Source organism: Camponotus vicinus, unplaced genomic scaffold, assembly GCF_025532165.1.
Source record: "Camponotus vicinus isolate PSW18456_S1 unplaced genomic scaffold, iyCamVici1.0 SCAF_6, whole genome shotgun sequence".
In the NCBI taxonomy this organism is placed as follows: Eukaryota; Metazoa; Arthropoda; class Insecta; order Hymenoptera; family Formicidae; genus Camponotus; species Camponotus vicinus.
Genome location: NW_028141978.1, coordinates 12,764,514 through 12,783,409, shown reverse-complemented (window position 1 = coordinate 12,783,409; position 18,896 = coordinate 12,764,514). Strand labels below are relative to the sequence as shown.

At 31.7% G+C, this 18,896-nt stretch overlaps 2 protein-coding genes across 2 annotated transcripts; both read right to left on the bottom strand.

Moving 5' to 3' along the window:
* Positions 1-10: 10 nt before the first annotated feature.
* On the bottom strand, positions 11-4,594 carry LOC145973314 (uncharacterized). The gene is made up of 5 exons (XM_083102592.1): positions 4,382-4,594; positions 3,884-3,997; positions 3,666-3,797; positions 3,406-3,501; positions 11-431 (listed from the first exon to the last, which is right to left on the bottom strand). Exons 1-5 carry the CDS (start codon positions 4,468-4,470, stop codon positions 428-430), a joined length of 435 nt encoding a protein of 144 aa, XP_082958718.1. The 5' UTR covers positions 4,471-4,594; the 3' UTR covers positions 11-427.
* Positions 4,595-8,308: 3,714 nt separating this feature from the next.
* Positions 8,309-15,281, bottom strand: LOC145972625 (uncharacterized). Its single transcript, XM_083101359.1, has 4 exons — positions 14,970-15,281; positions 13,913-14,029; positions 11,684-11,753; positions 8,309-10,973 (listed from the first exon to the last, which is right to left on the bottom strand). The coding sequence occupies exons 1-4, from the start codon at positions 15,062-15,064 to the stop codon at positions 10,902-10,904; spliced, it is 354 nt and encodes a 117-aa protein (XP_082957485.1). The 5' UTR covers positions 15,065-15,281; the 3' UTR covers positions 8,309-10,901.
* Between the last annotated feature and the right edge of the window lie 3,615 nt (positions 15,282-18,896).

The window sequence follows — 18,896 nt, the reverse complement described above, 5'->3', positions numbered from 1 at the left end:
TTATCATAACCACATATAATTTTTACTACAAAAATTTCTAATCATTTTAAGAATTTATTATAAGTAATTTGCTTATAACATTTAATATATATTTGTTAAATAATGTATCTATAAATAAATAAATAATGAATAATTTATCTCTATTTCGTCTTAAGAATACGAATGAATTAAATGGAATATTATACTCGTCAGTATTTTGATGATTTGTTACAATGAGTTTAATGAATCTATAGAATCGTAGTAATATTCTTCTCATGATCACGTCGCTTTATGATTCATAATCTTCGCTTCCATAGTTCCGCGATTGATTACTAAGCGATCGAAACGATGCGATTCAAAGAGTGTTCCTTGCACGTGCCAGGCTCATCCCTTGTGATAAAACGTATGCTATCGTCAGATAATTCCAAAGCGGTTCAGAGCGGTTTACTCAACTGAAAATAAAAATAGAAAAGATTAAATTTTCTTCGACGAAGATGTAAATTAGCATAATTCGCGCGATTTTTGCTCGAAAGTAAAAATTCATTTTTCAAGATTTGAGAAATGAATTTTTCTTCTCTCTCCTTCTCTTAATTAATTTTTGCATTTTACGATATGTATTCAAAATTTTATTTTATTAATATATAAATTATATATAGGGTGTCCCAGACTTAACGAATCAGTCGTTAATAATAGATTCCTGAGATCATTTGGAAACGAAAATCTTAATACCAAAATGTTGAGGAAGATGTAGTTTCGACGCTACAAAAGATTAAAGACTACCAATCGGCGTGTTTCGTTCTCCTATGCTCAGGAACATGGTGCAACGGGCCCGCGTACAACGCAATAATATCGATATCAATAGAGGGATCAATATAAAATAAAAAATACGATTCTGCAGTGAGCGCGATTGTGTCTTCGATGCGACAGTAGTCAGTAATTTGCAACATTTTTATGAAGTTTTCCTCAACATTTTGGTATTAGAATTTTCGTCTCCAAATGATCTCAGGAATCTGCTATTGACGGCTGATTTGTTAAGTCTGAGACACCCTGTATGTATATACAGGGTGGGCCATTTTAATCTATGCACCCAAATTTCTTTGTACCTAAGACAGATACGGAAAAATGATTCAGACAAAAGTTTTATGGTTTCGAGGGGGCCATAAGATGGTATCATTGGTTTGACCTTGAAGAGTTATTTGAAGGTCACCTTTAATTTCTTAAATGGAACCTACTATTTGTCATTGCATATTCTTGTAACTTATCTCGAGAGCTTTCCAAAACACTATAATTAAGTACTTTTTTGTTAAGTACTTTTTGAGTTATGAGGCTTGAAATAATTTCTTAATTTTACATAAACCGTAAAATATCTTGTAAAATATTCATTTTTCGATTATCTTACCTTAATACTTTTATGTACAAAATAATGAGAGGAATCAATTGGTGTAAAGAAAACACATAGTTGTTTTTAAGAAAAAATATGGAATTGTTAATTGCAAATTACATATTTTTTCTTAAAAACAACTATGTGTTTTCTTTACACCAATTGATTCCTCTCATTATTTTGTACATAAAAGTATTAAGGTAAGATAATCGAAAAATGAATATTTTACAAGATATTTTACGGTTTATGTAAAATTAAGAAATTATTTCAAGCCTCATAACTCAAAAAGTACTTAACAAAAAAGTACTTAATTATAGTGTTTTGGAAAGCTCTCGAGATAAGCTACAAGAATATGTAATGACAAATAGTAGGTTCCATTTAAGAAATTAAAGGTGACCTTCATGTGACCTTCAAATAACTCTTCAAGATCAAACCAATGATACCATCTTATGGCCCCCTCGAAACCATAAAACTTTTGTCTGAATCATTTTTCCGTATCTGTCTTAGGTACAAAGAAATTTGGGTGCATAGATTAAAATGGCCCACCCTGTATATATATATATATATATATATATATATATATATATATATATATATATATATATATATATATATATATATATATATACACACAGAGTAGGCCATTTTAATCTACGCACTGAAATATTTCAAAATCCATAAGTTTAAAACAAAAATGTTTCAGACAAAAGTTATATGGTTTCGAGGGGACCATCAGATGGTGGCAATGATTTGACCTTGGAGAGTCATTTGAAGGTCACGTGAAGGTCACCGTCAATTTTTTAAATGAAACCCCCTATTTTTTATTGCATATTCTTGTAGCTTATCTCGAGGGCTTTTCAAAACACTATAGTAAAGTATTTCTTCATTGAGTACTTTTCGAGTTATGAGGCTTGAAATAATTTCTTAATTTTACATGAACCGTAAAATATCTTGTAAAATATTCATTTTTCGATTATCTTACCTTAATACTTTTATGTACAAAATAATGAGAGGAATCAATTGGTGTAAAGAAAACACATAGTTGTTTTTAAGAAAAAATATGGAATTGTTAATTACAAATTACATATTTTTTCTTCAAAACAACTATGTGTTTTCTTTACACCAGTTGATTCCTCTCATTATTTTGTACGTAAAAGTATTAAGGTAAGATAATCGAAAAATGAATATTTTACAAGATATTTTACGGTTTATGTAAAATTAAGAAATTATTTCAAGCCTCATAACTCGAAAAGTACTCGATAAAAAAATACTTTATTATAATGTTTTGGAAAGCCCTCGAGATAAGCTACAAGAATGTGCAATAAAAAATAGGGGGTTCTGTTTAAGAAATTGACGGTGACCTTCACGTGACCTTCAAATGACTCTCCGAGGTCAAATCATTGCCATCATCTGATGGTCCCCTCGAAACCATACAACTTTTGTCTGAAACATTTTTGTCTTAAACTTATGGATTTTGAGATATTTCAGTGCGTAGATTAAAATAGCCTACCCTGTATATATATATATATAAAATTTTCAACGCGAGAATAAAATTTTTCTGTTTAAAATAATCCGGAGATTATATCCTTATCAATTAATCGCACATGCGCAGTAGAAACTGTCGGAGACGCTGGCGTATATATGTATTAGTTTGAGTTTTTTTTCTCGATTATGCATCTTAAAACGTAATCGTCGGGGTCGATTACTTCTTTTGATGTAAATCGAAATTGCGAAATATCGCGACGATAAAAAGCAAGATGGCACGTTCCAACGGCCGGAGGACTTATCGCGACTTAGCGCTGATACAGCGATAGCCTTGCATCACTTTTAGATTTATGGTAATATCAACTTCTCGAATTTATGACCTACGCAATTGCGTACTTATCGAAAAGCGCGAAAAAGCTTATCAGGAAGATGTTATCGTCGCTCTTCGTCACCCTTGAACATTCTTCCGCCGATCATTGCCAATCGATGCAATTGTATGACGAAAATTAATGCAACTTGCACGATGCTATTAATAATTGAAAGACGAAACACACACTCACCTAACTAGAGGATACGCAGGGTCCCCGCCGCGTTTCAATTTTTTGACATGATGGATGGACACTGGAATTTGAGCCGCGAAACGCTTTCGTCGACCACTGTAAGATTGGTTACAAGAGTTTTTTTTAAAAAAAAAATCAATTATCAGTTCATATGAAAAAGTATGTATAAGTTATTTTGAAAGTTAGAAAAGAGAAATATTTACATTTTAAAATCTTATCATATATTTTATAGCAACTCTTATTTTCATAATTTTTCTTACATTTTTACTGGATCAAATTGCCAGATTGGATTTCCGTCTGTCACGTTCAGCGACCGTTTGCCGGTGATTCTCGACAAGCCTATAAGTGTCTCCAACTCTGCTCGTCTTTGATCCGATAGTCGTTTTTGTCGTCTGCGAAAAGGCGGCGACGTTAGACGGATTAATTCAACAAAGTCGAATTTATCGCTCAAGAACGAGAAAACTTCAACTCGACTCACGATTTAACCGGAAATGAGAAGCTTCCTTGCGCGAGCGATGAGATTGCTTTTGGTTCGTAGCTCGAGAAATCTGCCAAGTTTGAGCCACGTGACTCCAACATGCTCAAGTTCAACCTATCGCAAAATAATAATTACAAAAATGAGATATCGAGTGAAATAGCTGATATTTGAGAAATCGAAAAATGTCCAGCTTTTTTTTATTTGAAACATAAATTTTTAAGACACGTGTCTCTTATATCGCGATATAATTGATAATATTTATCCCGACGAGCCAATGTTATCGTTAATATGATGTAATAACGTTAAAATGTGGCTAATAATGCTCTAATGTAACTCATATGCGGAGAAAACGTGGAGAAAAATAAAACGGAAAATCATGTCGTTAAAACGGAAACTTGTCGCAAAAATTGATATTGACTTCCCTTAATATTTTTCTATAAAATTGATCGATATTATTATAATTTCCAAAAAAAAAAATTGTCAAAAAGTAATAATTACCCGTTCTTGTCGACCGTAGGACGTCCATCGATAAATCTCGCCAGCATAAGTGCCACGAGGACGCAGATCGCTATCAATGAATATCCCATTTTTAATTTTTTTTTATTACTAGAGAGAAATTTAAACGCGTGAAAAGAAGGAATAAGCGTCTTTGAAAAAAAAAAGAACAAGTTTACACAGAGATTAATACAATCTTCAAAAGTTCCCTCGCCTCGTTCGTTGTATGTAAACTATTAAGTCGGAGTAACGGTCGTCATCGCATATATAGGGTGACGATATCCTTATCCCCTCCTCTACAAGTATCAACGCATTTGCATTCGCTATTTTGTATCGTTTCCATCTGTCAATGTCTGTCAATGAGTTCTTCACAACAAATATAACGCACATTTGCTTATAATAATTTCCCGAAAACTCGTTTGATTGCTCGCCTAGTCTCTTCCTGCAGGTGATCCAACCACGATAGATTCGACAAAGCGATCGTTAAAGACGTATAAACGGCTTGCTGAAAAAAGAAACTATTGAAAATATCGAATCGAATTATTTTGGATATAATAATTTTTCGAATTTCTCATTCTAATCTTCGCGGAAGGAAAATCTTACAAATAGAAAACTCATATAACAGCAAAACTTATCATTGACGTCGTTAAATTTCATCTCTAAAGTGATCAGAAAAAATCGCAATCGTGCTCGTGCGCTTTTACGCCTCACACAATTCTCTACTTTTTCTTATATTTATTTATATAAATATATTCTCATAATATTCGTTTTTTCAACTGAAATATTATAGCAATGACAGCCTACAAAAAAGACCCTGCAAAAGGCGCATTTTCTTTGTTCTGGTAGAAAACGTGTTTAATAATTGCGAATTTTCTGGTTTAATCCGGTATATTTCCAATATCATCCGCGTATTTTCTTTTTCTACAAAGTGAGAAAGCAACGTATACAAGATGTTCGTTCATTTTACGATTTACTTCGATCGTATAATATATAATTAATTCACAGTCAGTAAATTTTTGTTGAGAAATATGCCAAATTCGGCCGTTCCGCAGAAGCAGAAAAATGAACTTCTGACCTCATTTTGATATAAAACTTTTAATGGGTAGAGATAATATAATTTATGTGCTATATATCCGGTAATTCTTTATTTTTTACATCTTTCTTTTATACGACACCGTTTGTTCAAATTATATAATAAGAGAATTATAACAAATTCAGTTTCAAAAAAACTGTAGCAATTAATCTTAATTTAAATAATATAATATTTAGGAAATATAATTTAAATAATTATTATATAATTTTTACAAACTTTCTCGCCTTCTTTTATTAAATTACAATATCATAAAATCTTATTAATATATGCATATATATATATATATATATATATATATACATATATATATATATATATATATATATATATATACATATATATATATATATATATATATATATTCATTTTTGATTTTGTACTTCAACCGCGGGGTTTTATTATATACGTATTAGCATTAGATAAATCATGCAATGCCATTACGAAACCGCTTTAATGTTACGCTGTGTGCGAATATAATTTTAATATTTTCGCGAACTATCGCCTTTATTTATTATTTTTGCGATATCTCTCGAAATCCCTTATTAATGTATGTTTTTTTTTTTTTTATGCTCTAATCGCGAAGCTTCGTTAAACCATCAACGCCATCAGACTAATCACGCAACATGCCTCATCATTACGAAACCATTCTAGAACGCGTTACGCTTCTTCATTTTTATTTCTTACTTCCGGCATCGATTTTATTATATTTCGATCGTTAAATCTTTATCGCGCGCGACATCCAAGGAAACATGGCTGATGCGCGACTTGGAATATTATATTCGCGATTGAAATATATGTATTATAATACACCTATTAATTCGATGCTTGAAAGGAAAAATGAAAGTTTTATTATACACCCTTTGTGTAATTCAAATTGACAAGAGCCAATTTGATTATCGTATTTTTTTCCGTCGCAATAAGACACATGCGAAATCGAAGCTGTACATTACATACCGCAATAACGTGATAAAGTTACTAAGCAGTTATTGCATTAAACAACGGAAATGACGTTTCTGATTAACGCGAATCGTACAGAAAAGAGAGGGGAGAGAGATACACGTATGAATTTCATAATTTATCATATGTTACGCTTCGTGGATCCGAGGGAAACCGGGCGCGTAATCGTCAACGACTGTCGTTGGAAGAAAAAAAAATGAAAAAGAAAAAAAATTTAGCGATTACGCGATCGTTGGAGGCGCGTACACGCATCTAATGTATAACGTTTCAATTATACGTAACGTTTTGTCGTTGTTATAGATATGATACTGGGCCACATGATTCCCCCTCTTACATCGCGAAACACACGTCATCCTCGTATTAATAAATTTGTCATACGATTTCATATCTATCGGATAAATATTGGACCACACGCTGACGGGAGGAGCCGAAAGATTGGATCATGTAAACTTGGGATTGTTGTGTTTCTCATTTATTTACAATTGACGGGCGATTAGATTATACTTTTGCGGACTGTAAACACCAAATATTTTTTATTTACTATTTATTTTCCTTATGTGCCGAATTTATGCCGGATTTCCTCATGACACGGAACATTGCGATAATATTGCCGCAATATAATGTGCTATATCTAATTTTCGAAATTAATTCCTTTGCTAAATAAATTTTTACCTTTTCCAAGAGATATATAGACATTATAATAATAATAAATATGTAGACATTGATAATATTTTACACGTAAATTTCGTAGAGCGTTTTCGCCCCTGTCTACAAAGCAAGTAGTACAAAGCACTATTGGTCCGACGGTTCGACAGGTTGGCTGTCTATAAAGGAAATACGTAATTTATACCGGTTGAATAATTATTGATCGATAAAGTATAAAATATTTGCGGATTAGATAAGACTTTCGGTTAATATTTTGAGAATATCAAGTAGGATTTCTCCTCACAAAAGAATAAAGAATGCTTAAAAATGTATCTATTTTCTTAACAAATATATATTAATGTTATATGCAAGCACCTCTGTCTTTCTTTTGTACAAATTTATGATAATATTGAAGAAATTTATTCTTTATCGCTTCGATAAAATAATCCGTATGAAACACGAGGTATATAACAATGTAACAATGTAAAATTGTACAGAGAAAGAATTCTGTATTTACCGACAGAAAGGTATAATTCTCTTCTCTCTCCACTATGTTTTTGCAGAGGGAGTCGTAATCTAATTTTTCGTGAATTTATTGGCGCCTAATTTCGGCAGCTTTCCATTTCCCTATCCTTTATTTTATTAAAAACATTAAGAAACTATGCCATTTATTTTCCGATATCATATATATTCTTTAATAAATCCTAACATTAAAAAAAATTCCTCTGAAAAAATATATCATTTTTTTTCACACGTCGTTTGAGACAATTATTCCAAATGAGTTTATTTCAATAATCTTTCTTATACTTTGAAGACAAATTTGATATAAAGTTTATACCTAAATGACGAATAACATCACAGAATTACTCATTACATAATAAAAATCTCCGAACATTCGAGCTGTCAAAATCTCTGCAAAAAATGTCTACTATTCAACATATGCAAATCCCAAGAACATTTCTTACGCTTGCATCGGAGGAATAAAGCTGTTCACACGCTGTATTCCCCCAGTTTTAATTATCAAACTATGCAATTTTTCAATTACAAATCCTTATCTGTACAAAATAATCACAACGCATAATCAGTCGATATCGCAAAAAGAAAAGATTTTCCAAGATGGGAGGATTGTTTTAAAGTTTTTTATTATAACAATCATGATACCCAAACGATATTCCGTTCACGAAGTGAACTTGATTCTGTAAAAACGAATAAGAGAAAAGAATAAATTGCACAAGTAATGGATTATTTCTTTTTATTGCGTTCACAATTGCATATACATGTTTGTTCAAAATAATCCGACAACGTGATTAATAGATGAGAAAGAAAATGAAAATGTCGGTGCTTGTGTATACATGTGTGATACTATGAGAATCTTCTATAATTAATTTGTAGTTAATGACTTGTGTGGTCACCTCTGCACATCAAATATGAAAAGAATGTAAATAAATAAATAAATATATAAATAAATAAATAAGTCATAATAAATAAATATACACATAAAGAGAGGAAAAAGATATCCAAACCGACATAGATCTCTCAAAGCCGCGGACTTTTATTTTTTAGCAATTAAATGCTGCCTCTTGTGAGAATTTGATCTATTTAACTTGTTGCTTATTTATATCGCTAAATCGATTTGTATTGCAGAATTCTCAAAGTTTGACAATTTCTTCCTTCCTTTCCCTTCTTTTTCCCTCGTTTTCCTTTATCAAATTATATAATCCAAAAATAATACAATATCTTTTTTTTTGCAATAATAAAATTATAAAATTCTAAATCTGTTTTATTTTTGTCTTTTTCAATTTTATTCCTATGGTCTTTTAATGAGAATATGTCTATTTTGAGAACAAAAAGGCCTCTTAAGAACATCTAAAAGACGTCTTTAAGTCATTTTTTAGACATTTTTTTAGAGACATGTGTTGTCTGGAAATTTTCGTTTGCTCTCAAAGAAGAACATTAACTCAAAAAAGAAATAAAATTGTCGAAACTGCAATACAATTCTATAGAAAGTTAATAAATATCTACGGATAGACATTTCTTCATTTAATTTCCAACTAAAGTCCAAAAACTACATATGTGCCGGTTTTAATATCTTTTCCTTACAAATAAATATTAAGTTTTATAAATAGCAATAGGTAAGGAACGTAGACTCATGAGACGCGTGCGCGAGTCCAATTAATACTAAAATAATTTCTTTAAATTAAAAACTAATAAAACGAATAAAACTCGCCCAGGAAGTTAATCATTTCCCAAGAGATAATTTCATGTCACAAACACTTTGTGTCATTGCTCAATACATGGTCGCATCTGCGATTAATCCCATCGATAAATAATATAGATATGTTTTTTCTTGTCCGACATAAATTCTCATTTTTTACATCAACATAAAAAAAAAGAAAAAAAGAACTGAGGAAGAATCTAAAAAAGACTAAATAAGAAAATATGGTCGAGCCCGGAATGCAATACATGCCGCTCGCATGCGTAAAAGGGCGAGCGAAAAAAGTGTCAAAATCCACTATTAATATTAATTTTGGTCTTTTATAATAATTATTATAAATATCTTTAATAATAAGATACAAAATAATTCGCGCGTTATAACAGAAGAAATATTATATCAGCGATATAGATTCGTTTGCTAAAAGCACAATGAACGTAATTTTGTAAATGAATGTCTGGAAAAACTATTGCATTAATCGAAGAGAGATTTACTAAAATAAGTAAATTTGTAAAATTAACGATTAATTTCCTCTGATAAATACCTTAAAGAAAATTTATGATATTTTCACGGTAAATGCTATCATGATAGTAAATTATACTATAACAAATCTGACGATATCTTCTTGTATTCTAGAAAAATAAATCGATACGTTATGGTCATGTTATTAATAAAATTCATTTTTTTGCTTTAGCTTTATTTTATCATTAGATAGAGAATAATTGAAAGTGGTCAAATTTAATGAATCGACGATCAAAATTTATAAGATTCTGCGTTTTTAGAAAAGTCAAACGACAGATGTTTCTTTTCAAGTCTCTCAATGTCATCGTGAGTAATCGACAAATCACACGAAAGAAACTGGCGCAATCGAGAAAAGCCAGTTGGAATGACATTGCGCTTTCTCACGAGAAATTACGCGATCTAAGCGGCTCGCGTCATAATAGTAAACATAGCGGCCGATCAAACAGCCGATGCGGTCGGGGGAAAGATGGATTAAAAATGGAGATATTGCACATTCTTACGAAATTACGAAAAAAATTAATTATTAATCTGAGCGTCTCTAATAAAACGATTAACGCGATCGTGTAAATCAAATCTAAAGAGATTTACTGCCTCATCGAGAAAATGTACCTTAGAAATTACGCACATTGTCGCGAATACTGAGACGATATATTCACATGTAAAATACTGTTCTCGTTAAGTCTCTTCTCAAATACTTAAATAAGGAACGCAGTCCGGAGACACGATCACGCGCCGTCACCCCATGGATACCGTGGATACTTTGCACGGTAATTTTTTTTGCCGTACACACTCTCGTCATCTCCCGCTGTTGTCATCTGGTCCATTTACACACGTTACGCGAGTAATTTCTGCTCTTGTTGAGAGTTAATTATTTTCATTTCTTCAGGCGTCAAAAGTCCGTAAAAGGAACCGAAAGCTCGGACGGAAACTGGTCCGTAGTAATGCGTTGTCGACGAATCACGGCTGAGAGATCAATTAAATGCGTATGTGTGTGTGTGTGTGTATGTTAGTGTGTATATCCCTTTTAATTGCTCTACTTCCTCTTTCCCTCTCCTTCTCCTCGCTTTCGCCTTTTTCTCCCCTCGGCTTCTAACTTATTCTTGAGCGACGCCGAACTTCTGAATCAAATCAACCGATAGTTTCTCTTCCTCCCGCGGATCCTCCTTCTGCAATTAGAATAAACGGAAATGAAATTAGTCTCGATTTTGAGATCCGCGACGGCAATTCTCGCTAATGTATTCAAGCTACATGCTATTACATCATCGAGCCGCTATACGCGTAGCTACCTGTTGAATGTCACGAAGCAGTGGCTGTTCACCGATCGCTGATTACTTGACGAGAATTAAACGATAAGGGCAGATAAATCGACCAAGAGAACTGGAATATCATTTGGGTTGCATCTCGAAGACATCACGTGTGTCGGCAAAATCGTTAATTACACTCTAAAGTTCATTAGGTTTCACAGCAGGCGGCTCGGTCTATCTTTTCTCGTCGTAAAACTATCGCTCGAGCAGACACATGACAAATGATCGGTCGAGGAGGAATAGCCATAGATACGAAATTTGCATCGCGCGACGCTTTATATATGATACACTTTCCGTATATAAAATATTTGTCGCAGAAATTAAGCATATAAACACAGCGTAAACGATTCTCGCTTCATAAAAATTATTAGAATTTAATATGATTATTTTTAATATAATTTAGCGAATTAATATTTTTTAATATAATTTTTTAATTTATCTTTTAATATAATTTTTATAATTTATATAATTTAATTTATTTTTTAATATAATTTTTTAATATAATTTAGCGAATAACTTCGCGAAACAAGAGGGCATGCACGCGTTAATACATCACATGTGTAATATCTTACCCGAGGTAAGGAACGAATTCGATTCAATTGGTCCAGAATTGATTCCGTGATGGATCTTCGTTTACGTCCTCTGGAAACAATAATAGAATTATGTTCAAACTTGATCGACAATTTAAATATATAAAACGCAATAATTTGCATTTAAATTGAAGCTTGATGATATGTGTGTATCTCAAAAATTTGACATTATTTTTTTAACTTTTTAAAGAAGCAAACATTCGAGATGATCACGCTGGACGCTCGTGTGCTGAAAGAAGAGAAAAGATGACGCCTTTTTATGCAATAGTCACGCAATCGCTGAGAATCTATCCAGATCCGACTTTATCTCTAGCAAATAAACGCTATGAATCATGCAAATTATGACGCGTAATTTGTTTATTGAGGCTTAATCAATTGCTTTCCTGATAATGTCGTCGTCGATGAAACGCGAAAAAACGTGATATCTCTATTACCGAATAACTAGCGGGAGGAATATCATCGATACAGATGTATATCTCTAAGTTTCGAGTGTCACAATTTTTTCCCGCCTATTATTATTCCCGCGTTAAAGTTGGAAAAAATCGAAAAATATTTTATTCTTCATTTATTCATATCTAAATTTCCTCCGAAATATATTAGTCTAAAATTTCCTTGGAAAAGCATGCATTACGTCATACGATACTTGAATTACTTTACATATTTGATACGTTCTTCCTTACATCCACTTACTTATGCTATCACTTACGCGAACGCGCTACAACATACATTACATTTCAATGATCCACGGAAGATATACATTACATTTCAATGATCCACGGAAGATATACGAGAGCGAGAGGAGGGGAAGAATTAATGCAAAGAACTAATCCACTTATTAATTGAGGAATAGTAGAATTACTCGATGTTCACATTCCGTTAATTACAATGTAAGACGGTGTGTTGGCGTCGACTAATTTACTCGTGAAAACAGTCACATCCGATTACGTGAGGTCGGGGCCTTTTCAGAGAACACATTTGAATAGAAATTTATTCACGGAACATTCAACGTGGAGTAACCTAATTAGGGGTACCATCTTCGTTTTTTCTTCACCGGTTGTCTCGATGCAGTTATACTCGTATGTTATTCAGTAGACGCCGTTGCATGCGCTCTCGCGCAATTTGTATTCGAAAATGCTTCATCTTCCTCTTCTCTCTTTCAGTTCTTTTTATACAAGATCAATAACGAGCGTATGTCGATATCGTCAGAATAGGGATAAGAGTATTAAAATTATTCTTAAAAAATCCTCTTATATGTATTCTATTTATATTATGCATTGTTTTATATGATTCATCTTGAAAATATTTCTTTAAGCATATTAAAAGCGTTCTTTATTTTCCTTGCATTAGTTTCTCGATATGTCAGATTACGCGCAATTATTTTTAAATCGTCCGCTATTTTTTCCTATCTTTTTTAATTCAATGCTCTTTAGCTAAAATAAATGTAGACGATATTAAAAGCTTCAAAGAAATAAAAAAAAAACGTATTATATAACGCAGTCAATGAAATCCTCGACAATGGCATACATTGTTTCAAATATAATATTTTGCCTATTCATTTTGTTAGAAGAATTATATATAACTATATTTGAGTCTTTCAAGAATCTTAGACACACTGTTTATAAAATATTTAAATAATGAATGAAGGCAAAGTTAAATAAATAATGATATATTTTTAATAATTACTTTAGCATATCGTTCACAATAGTAGCAGTTTCGCATATCCATGCATAATGAAATTTATGCAATTGGTTAAAAAAGAGATATCATTTATTATAATTTTATGATTAGTTTTTTCGCAATTATCGTTTTTAATTGTATATGCATCTGTTAGCAATGTGTAAAACAATGATAAAAAGATGAATCAAGCGCACAATTTAAATTCTAATATCATCAATGTACATATTATCTTTTTAAAACACTTAGGGAAATTTATATATAAATATACATGTGTGTGTATTAATACTAATATATATCACTATAATAATTATATAATATTATTGTAATATTATTATCTTAATATATATAACATTAATATAATAATATTATAATTATTAATAAAATATTAATACAAATGTCTAAGTATTATATATATATAAATATATGTGTGTGTGTGTAATTAATTATATGTGTATATGAAGGATTATAGTTGAAAAAAAATTGATAAACTGGATTATATCAATTATAGCGACATAAGATGGAAGGTGGACTTACACGACAGCTGGGTCGATTTTTCCGAATGCTACGGGAACCACGACACCCTTCACATTTTGCAGCCCCATGAACGTCTCGAGCTCGGCGAGCCTCTGATCAGAAAGGCGTCTGTACCGACTGCAACAAATCGAAACCCGTTACCAATTAATCAAATATTCTCAAATATTCTCATGGAGATCACCAACTAGAGAAAAAAAGAGAGCACGCGTAATTCTCTTCAGAATTTATTTCATGCAAATTCTTCCCTAAATCGCCAACAATCGATTATAATCGGCGATAATTTTAATCTCGATACGTGGCGGAAGATTCATCGCTTTAATAACCATGCTAATCTTACGAGCGACAAAGCTTCAGTTCTGTTCATTATCATTGCATGGAAGTTTTAGAAAAGAGAAAAATCTTCCGCTTCATGTGAGAAGATTATTTGAATTGCGTTATCATTACTTGATATCTAGATAAAATTACATATTTCACATATTAGATAGCACATTACATCATCTAATAATAGCATTTAAAATTATATTCTATTATTTAAAATATTAATAATAAATATTAAGTTATAATAAATTTCATTAATAAATTTCATTAATAAATTTTATTAATAAATATTAATTTATAATATAATATATATATATTTTTTTAAATATATATATATAATATTATTTAACATTATTATGTATGTTTATACTTAATTATTTATATTATCTTTAAGTCTTAATATTAATATTAATATCTCTTATTTTTAACCTTACAATATTATTTGAAATAAATTGAGTTTAGTTCGACGATAAAAGTAACGGATCATTAATGGAGAAAACAATGGTATAATAAATTCCAAATAATAAAAATATTAATAATATATTAATAAGATAAAAGCAATCGCCGATTTAAGAGCCCATTGCAATGAATTCGCAACGAGAGGAGAAACCGGTGTGTCGCAATAACTTCGCAAGTTGCCTCACCACGTCTTAAAAAGCGCGAATTCTTCCAAAGGGAGATCGTTTAAAGATCGCGATTTTTCTTTCGAAATCTGACTTGGTCTCTTTAAAATCCATACCTAAGATGAAATTCGGGTGGACCGATGTATGCCGTTTCCGACAGCAATGCTACAACTAGGACGCACAGGATCGTCGCGCTGATCGAAAAATTCATCTTGGCACCCACTACAGTCAATTTAAATAACGGAAAAGAAGAACTACCGCGCAGCTGATCGCCGGATCACGATCTTGTCACACACTTTCTCTCTCCTCTTCTTTTACGCGCGATTTCCCTCAAGAGTTCTCCTTAATAACTTTTTCTCTCTCTTTTTTTTTCACTAATTTCCAACTCAATTTTTTTCCGCGATTTCTTTCTCTTACGTCGCTTTTGTCTTCTGGTGAACTGTAGTTACTCTCGGCCGCATCGAGCATATATACCCTCCCTATCCCCACCCCTCTAGTCGCTACGACTAGATCGCCCCCACTTTATTAGCGCGGATCCACCCTCTCGCTTTTTATGCGCGATACCTGCACTTCAAATCCTTTTCTCCAGTTCTGCGAATAATTCTCCGAATAATTCTCCTGTAGCACAATTGTATCTCTTTACGTGTCATACTTGAATATATTTAACGTGTCTTAAAATTACATCCGTTTTTTGACAGATTCCTCTCTTTCGATCGACCACAATATCGATGTGACGTATATACCTTTCGAATCTCTCAGAATGTTCCTTTGCGTTCTTAAAATTGCCAGACTTATGATTACCCAACAGACTCGGAGCGATATCTCGAGCACTTTGAAACTAATTACGATACCGTGTACTTAAAAAAAACTTTAATTACTTTCTTTGTGTAATTATACAAATTAGTTTATCCTACGCGATTCTGCGTCATGTCTCGACATCGCGAGCGATCGCGAGGACAAAGGTCCTGCCTTCAGGATCCGTTATAGCTTTCTGAAGAGACATGACGCTTCTTCTCTGTTATTCTCGACGGCGCAATATTTTTTCAACGACACACACACGAGGATGAGTGATGGAGGATTAATAAAAGCAACAAGGCTACCTCGTAAAAAGGAACAATTGTTAGGAATCCTAGTGCAATGCGTCTTAATAAGATCTGTGAAATTGTGTTAATTTTTTTAATAGACTTTCATTCATTAAACTGTTTATTTTATAATACTTTCTTTTCCGTGTTTCTAGATTTAGAATCTTATCGCGAGACGCAAATAACGACACTGAATAAAATTAACGCTACTATCGTCGTCATTTTCGTAATTGCAATATCACCCGCTTTATCTCTTTCTCTCTCTCTCTCTTTCTCGCGCGTTGTTGTTATAATTCGCGTCTTAAGAATGTTTATTTGTCCAAAAACACATGCATTTTTTGTACATGTATAATCAAACAAATTGTATAATTTGGGAAACATACAGATGCATGATAATCACGTGCCAAAAAAAAATGAATGATTATCGATATGATATCATTGTACGAGGAGTATTTTTCCGATACGTCTACTTATCGCGATTTTTTGCAACTTTGTAATAGTATGAACGAGGCAAAAATAAAAATTTGATACTTAAATATCGTCAAAATAAAAGCCGATAAATACAGCGAAAAAATTATCGAGAAGTTAAAAAAAACGTATCTATCTCAAAAACACAAAGCGGAGTAAACATCTCTTACAAAAAAAAAACACTCCTCATGCAATTATAATGTTAATAGTACGTGAATTATTTTAAGCAACAACGAAGAACTGTTCATACGTGGGTGGGCATTGTTGACATTTGTTTAACATTATGAAAAAAGATTTCATTTTACCTGGTTAAAAATACTGATAATCTGCTACAAAAATAAGATTTTGAGTTGAATGAAAATTTTGTTGCATCTTGCCATTAAAATTCTAAATTAATTTTATAACCAATAAAAATTATATACATATATAAAATTAAATAAAATTTGAAATTTAAAATAATAAATAAATTAAATAAAAATTATATACATATATAAGATTAAATAAAATTTGAAATTTAGAATAGTAAATAAATTAAATAAAAATTATATACATATGTAAAATTAAATAAAATTTGAAATTAGAATTTACAATGAAATTACGAAAGATATTTGAATATCCTCATCGAAGATCGTGGTAGCTTCAAAGCGACTTTTTACGCCAGCTTGTTTCATATACATACTCTTGCGCATATTGCAGTTGACGCAAACTATGTTACGTAGGGAAATACCTCTTAGATACTGGGAACACTGTGACAAGCGACTTGTGCGATGATTTATTCGTAATCTCTCGAAATCTGTTTGCAGACTCGCGGTTATCAACTTTGACTACTTTCGATGACTACCGATCTATTTTTAATCCGCCGCGTTAATATTACACATTTTCATATCTCGCTCTCGATTATGCATATCTACCAACTATTGAAACGATATATTATGTACTTCGACCATGATTTGCGTAATGCCTTTGTACACACGAGACATATTATCGAGACATATTATGCAATACGTTCGTCAAAAAGAAACTATGCAGAACACTTGTGTGAATATTAATTAGAGATGAGAGATAAATTGTGGGGTATTTTAGCAGCAGGAATTTTTCTCCAAGCGAAACTTGATGTAAGAATCATAAAATCTGTGCAATTTTACATCATTGATAGATAGTTATACGTCATCAAATTATCAAGTCACGTATAGATTTGTACTCGGAATTTCTGAATATTATCACGATGAAACGCAGAAAGCCCCGGGAGAGATAGCTGCTACGGCAATTATGCAACATCCGTTTTATTCTACTTTTCAAATTTAATAGTAGATCGCCATACGTTACTTTATCAATTTATCGCGTTTGAATCGCAAATACTAATGGGTGACGCACAAATTGATACTTATTAAGCGCGTTGACGACTGATTATCGAAACACAGTGTGCGTGGGTTGATATATTTCACGCTAAAATCGATTAAGAGGCGCCAAATATTTCACGCGAAGCGTTAATGATTCATCATAAATTGCACTCAAATTTATTATAATAGTATTTAATATCACAGGATATATCTGCGATTTCATAGAAGCTATAGAAATCCTTAGCCGTGGAAATTCGATAAGTATCAAGAGTATTGTACGCGCTATTTCAATTAATCTTATTGAACTTTCATCCATATATAAAAATAAGATCCCTCTGATATTATATCTCATTCTGATATTAACTTCCTAGAAATCGATTTGAATAGAAAAACTTATCGAAAATCTATTTTTTCCATATTTATTTTTAATTTAGCATTTTTTATATATGTATATAAAAAAACCAAGATATCTTTTATAATTTATTTTCCGATAGAAACCGACTATCGAGGATTTTAAGGTACGTCTTTAAATGAAAACAACAACGTCAAGTGGAATTATTTCTAATCAAGATTCAATTATAAGAGGGAATCCAATTGAAAAGAAAAAAGAATTAATTTTTTTTAATAGAGAAAGAATCTTGTGTATATTAAAAATAAATAACTGAGTTATTGATTATAACTATTTGAAATATCAGTTGAATCGAGATTATCATACAAAAGATCTTTTCTCGTATCACTTTGTAGTCTACTCTACCGCCGCTGTCTTTCTTTTTTCATGTTGCAATGAGTAAGTGGTTCGTTTCCAATGTCAATGGAACAGAAAGAAATCACTCAGTCGTTGCCACCTGCGACTTCAATCTGTACTTTGTCCAAATTCTCGTAAACACATCTGCAAGATAATGTAGGCAAGATAATATTGACTCGCATGCGATCTAGATTATTTTCGGCATAAATTGCTGACAAGTATAACATTTTAGTCAAAAATCTTTTAGCGTCAAAAAATTATAACAAATATACAACATACGTTTTTATAACAAGTTTTCTATTCATTTTCATAAAATGATGTGTGATTATTTTATGCAATAAAATTATAAAAAATATATACACAATATACCATAATTCACTTATTTTAATTTTATACAGATTTTTTGGC

Excerpts from the sequence above, each read along its gene's own strand:
- LOC145973314 (XM_083102592.1), bottom strand. The coding sequence starts at position 4,470 with ATGGGATATTCATTGATAGCGATCTGCGTCCTCGTGGCACTTATGCTG. Across the intron at positions 3,998-4,381 it reads CCTACGGTCGACAAGAACGG|GTTGAACTTGAGCATGTTGG; the intron begins GTAATTATTACT and ends ATTTTGCGATAG. Across the intron at positions 3,502-3,665 it reads CAATTTGATCCAGTAAAAAT|TGGTCGACGAAAGCGTTTCG; the intron begins GTAAGAAAAATT and ends CCAATCTTACAG.
- LOC145972625 (XM_083101359.1), bottom strand. The coding sequence starts at position 15,064 with ATGAATTTTTCGATCAGCGCGACGATCCTGTGCGTCCTAGTTGTAGCA. Across the intron at positions 14,030-14,969 it reads CCACCCGAATTTCATCTTAG|TCGGTACAGACGCCTTTCTG; the intron begins GTATGGATTTTA and ends GATTTGTTGCAG. Across the intron at positions 10,974-11,683 it reads GAATTCGTTCCTTACCTCGG|AAGGAGGATCCGCGGGAGGA; the intron begins GTAAGATATTAC and ends TTCTAATTGCAG.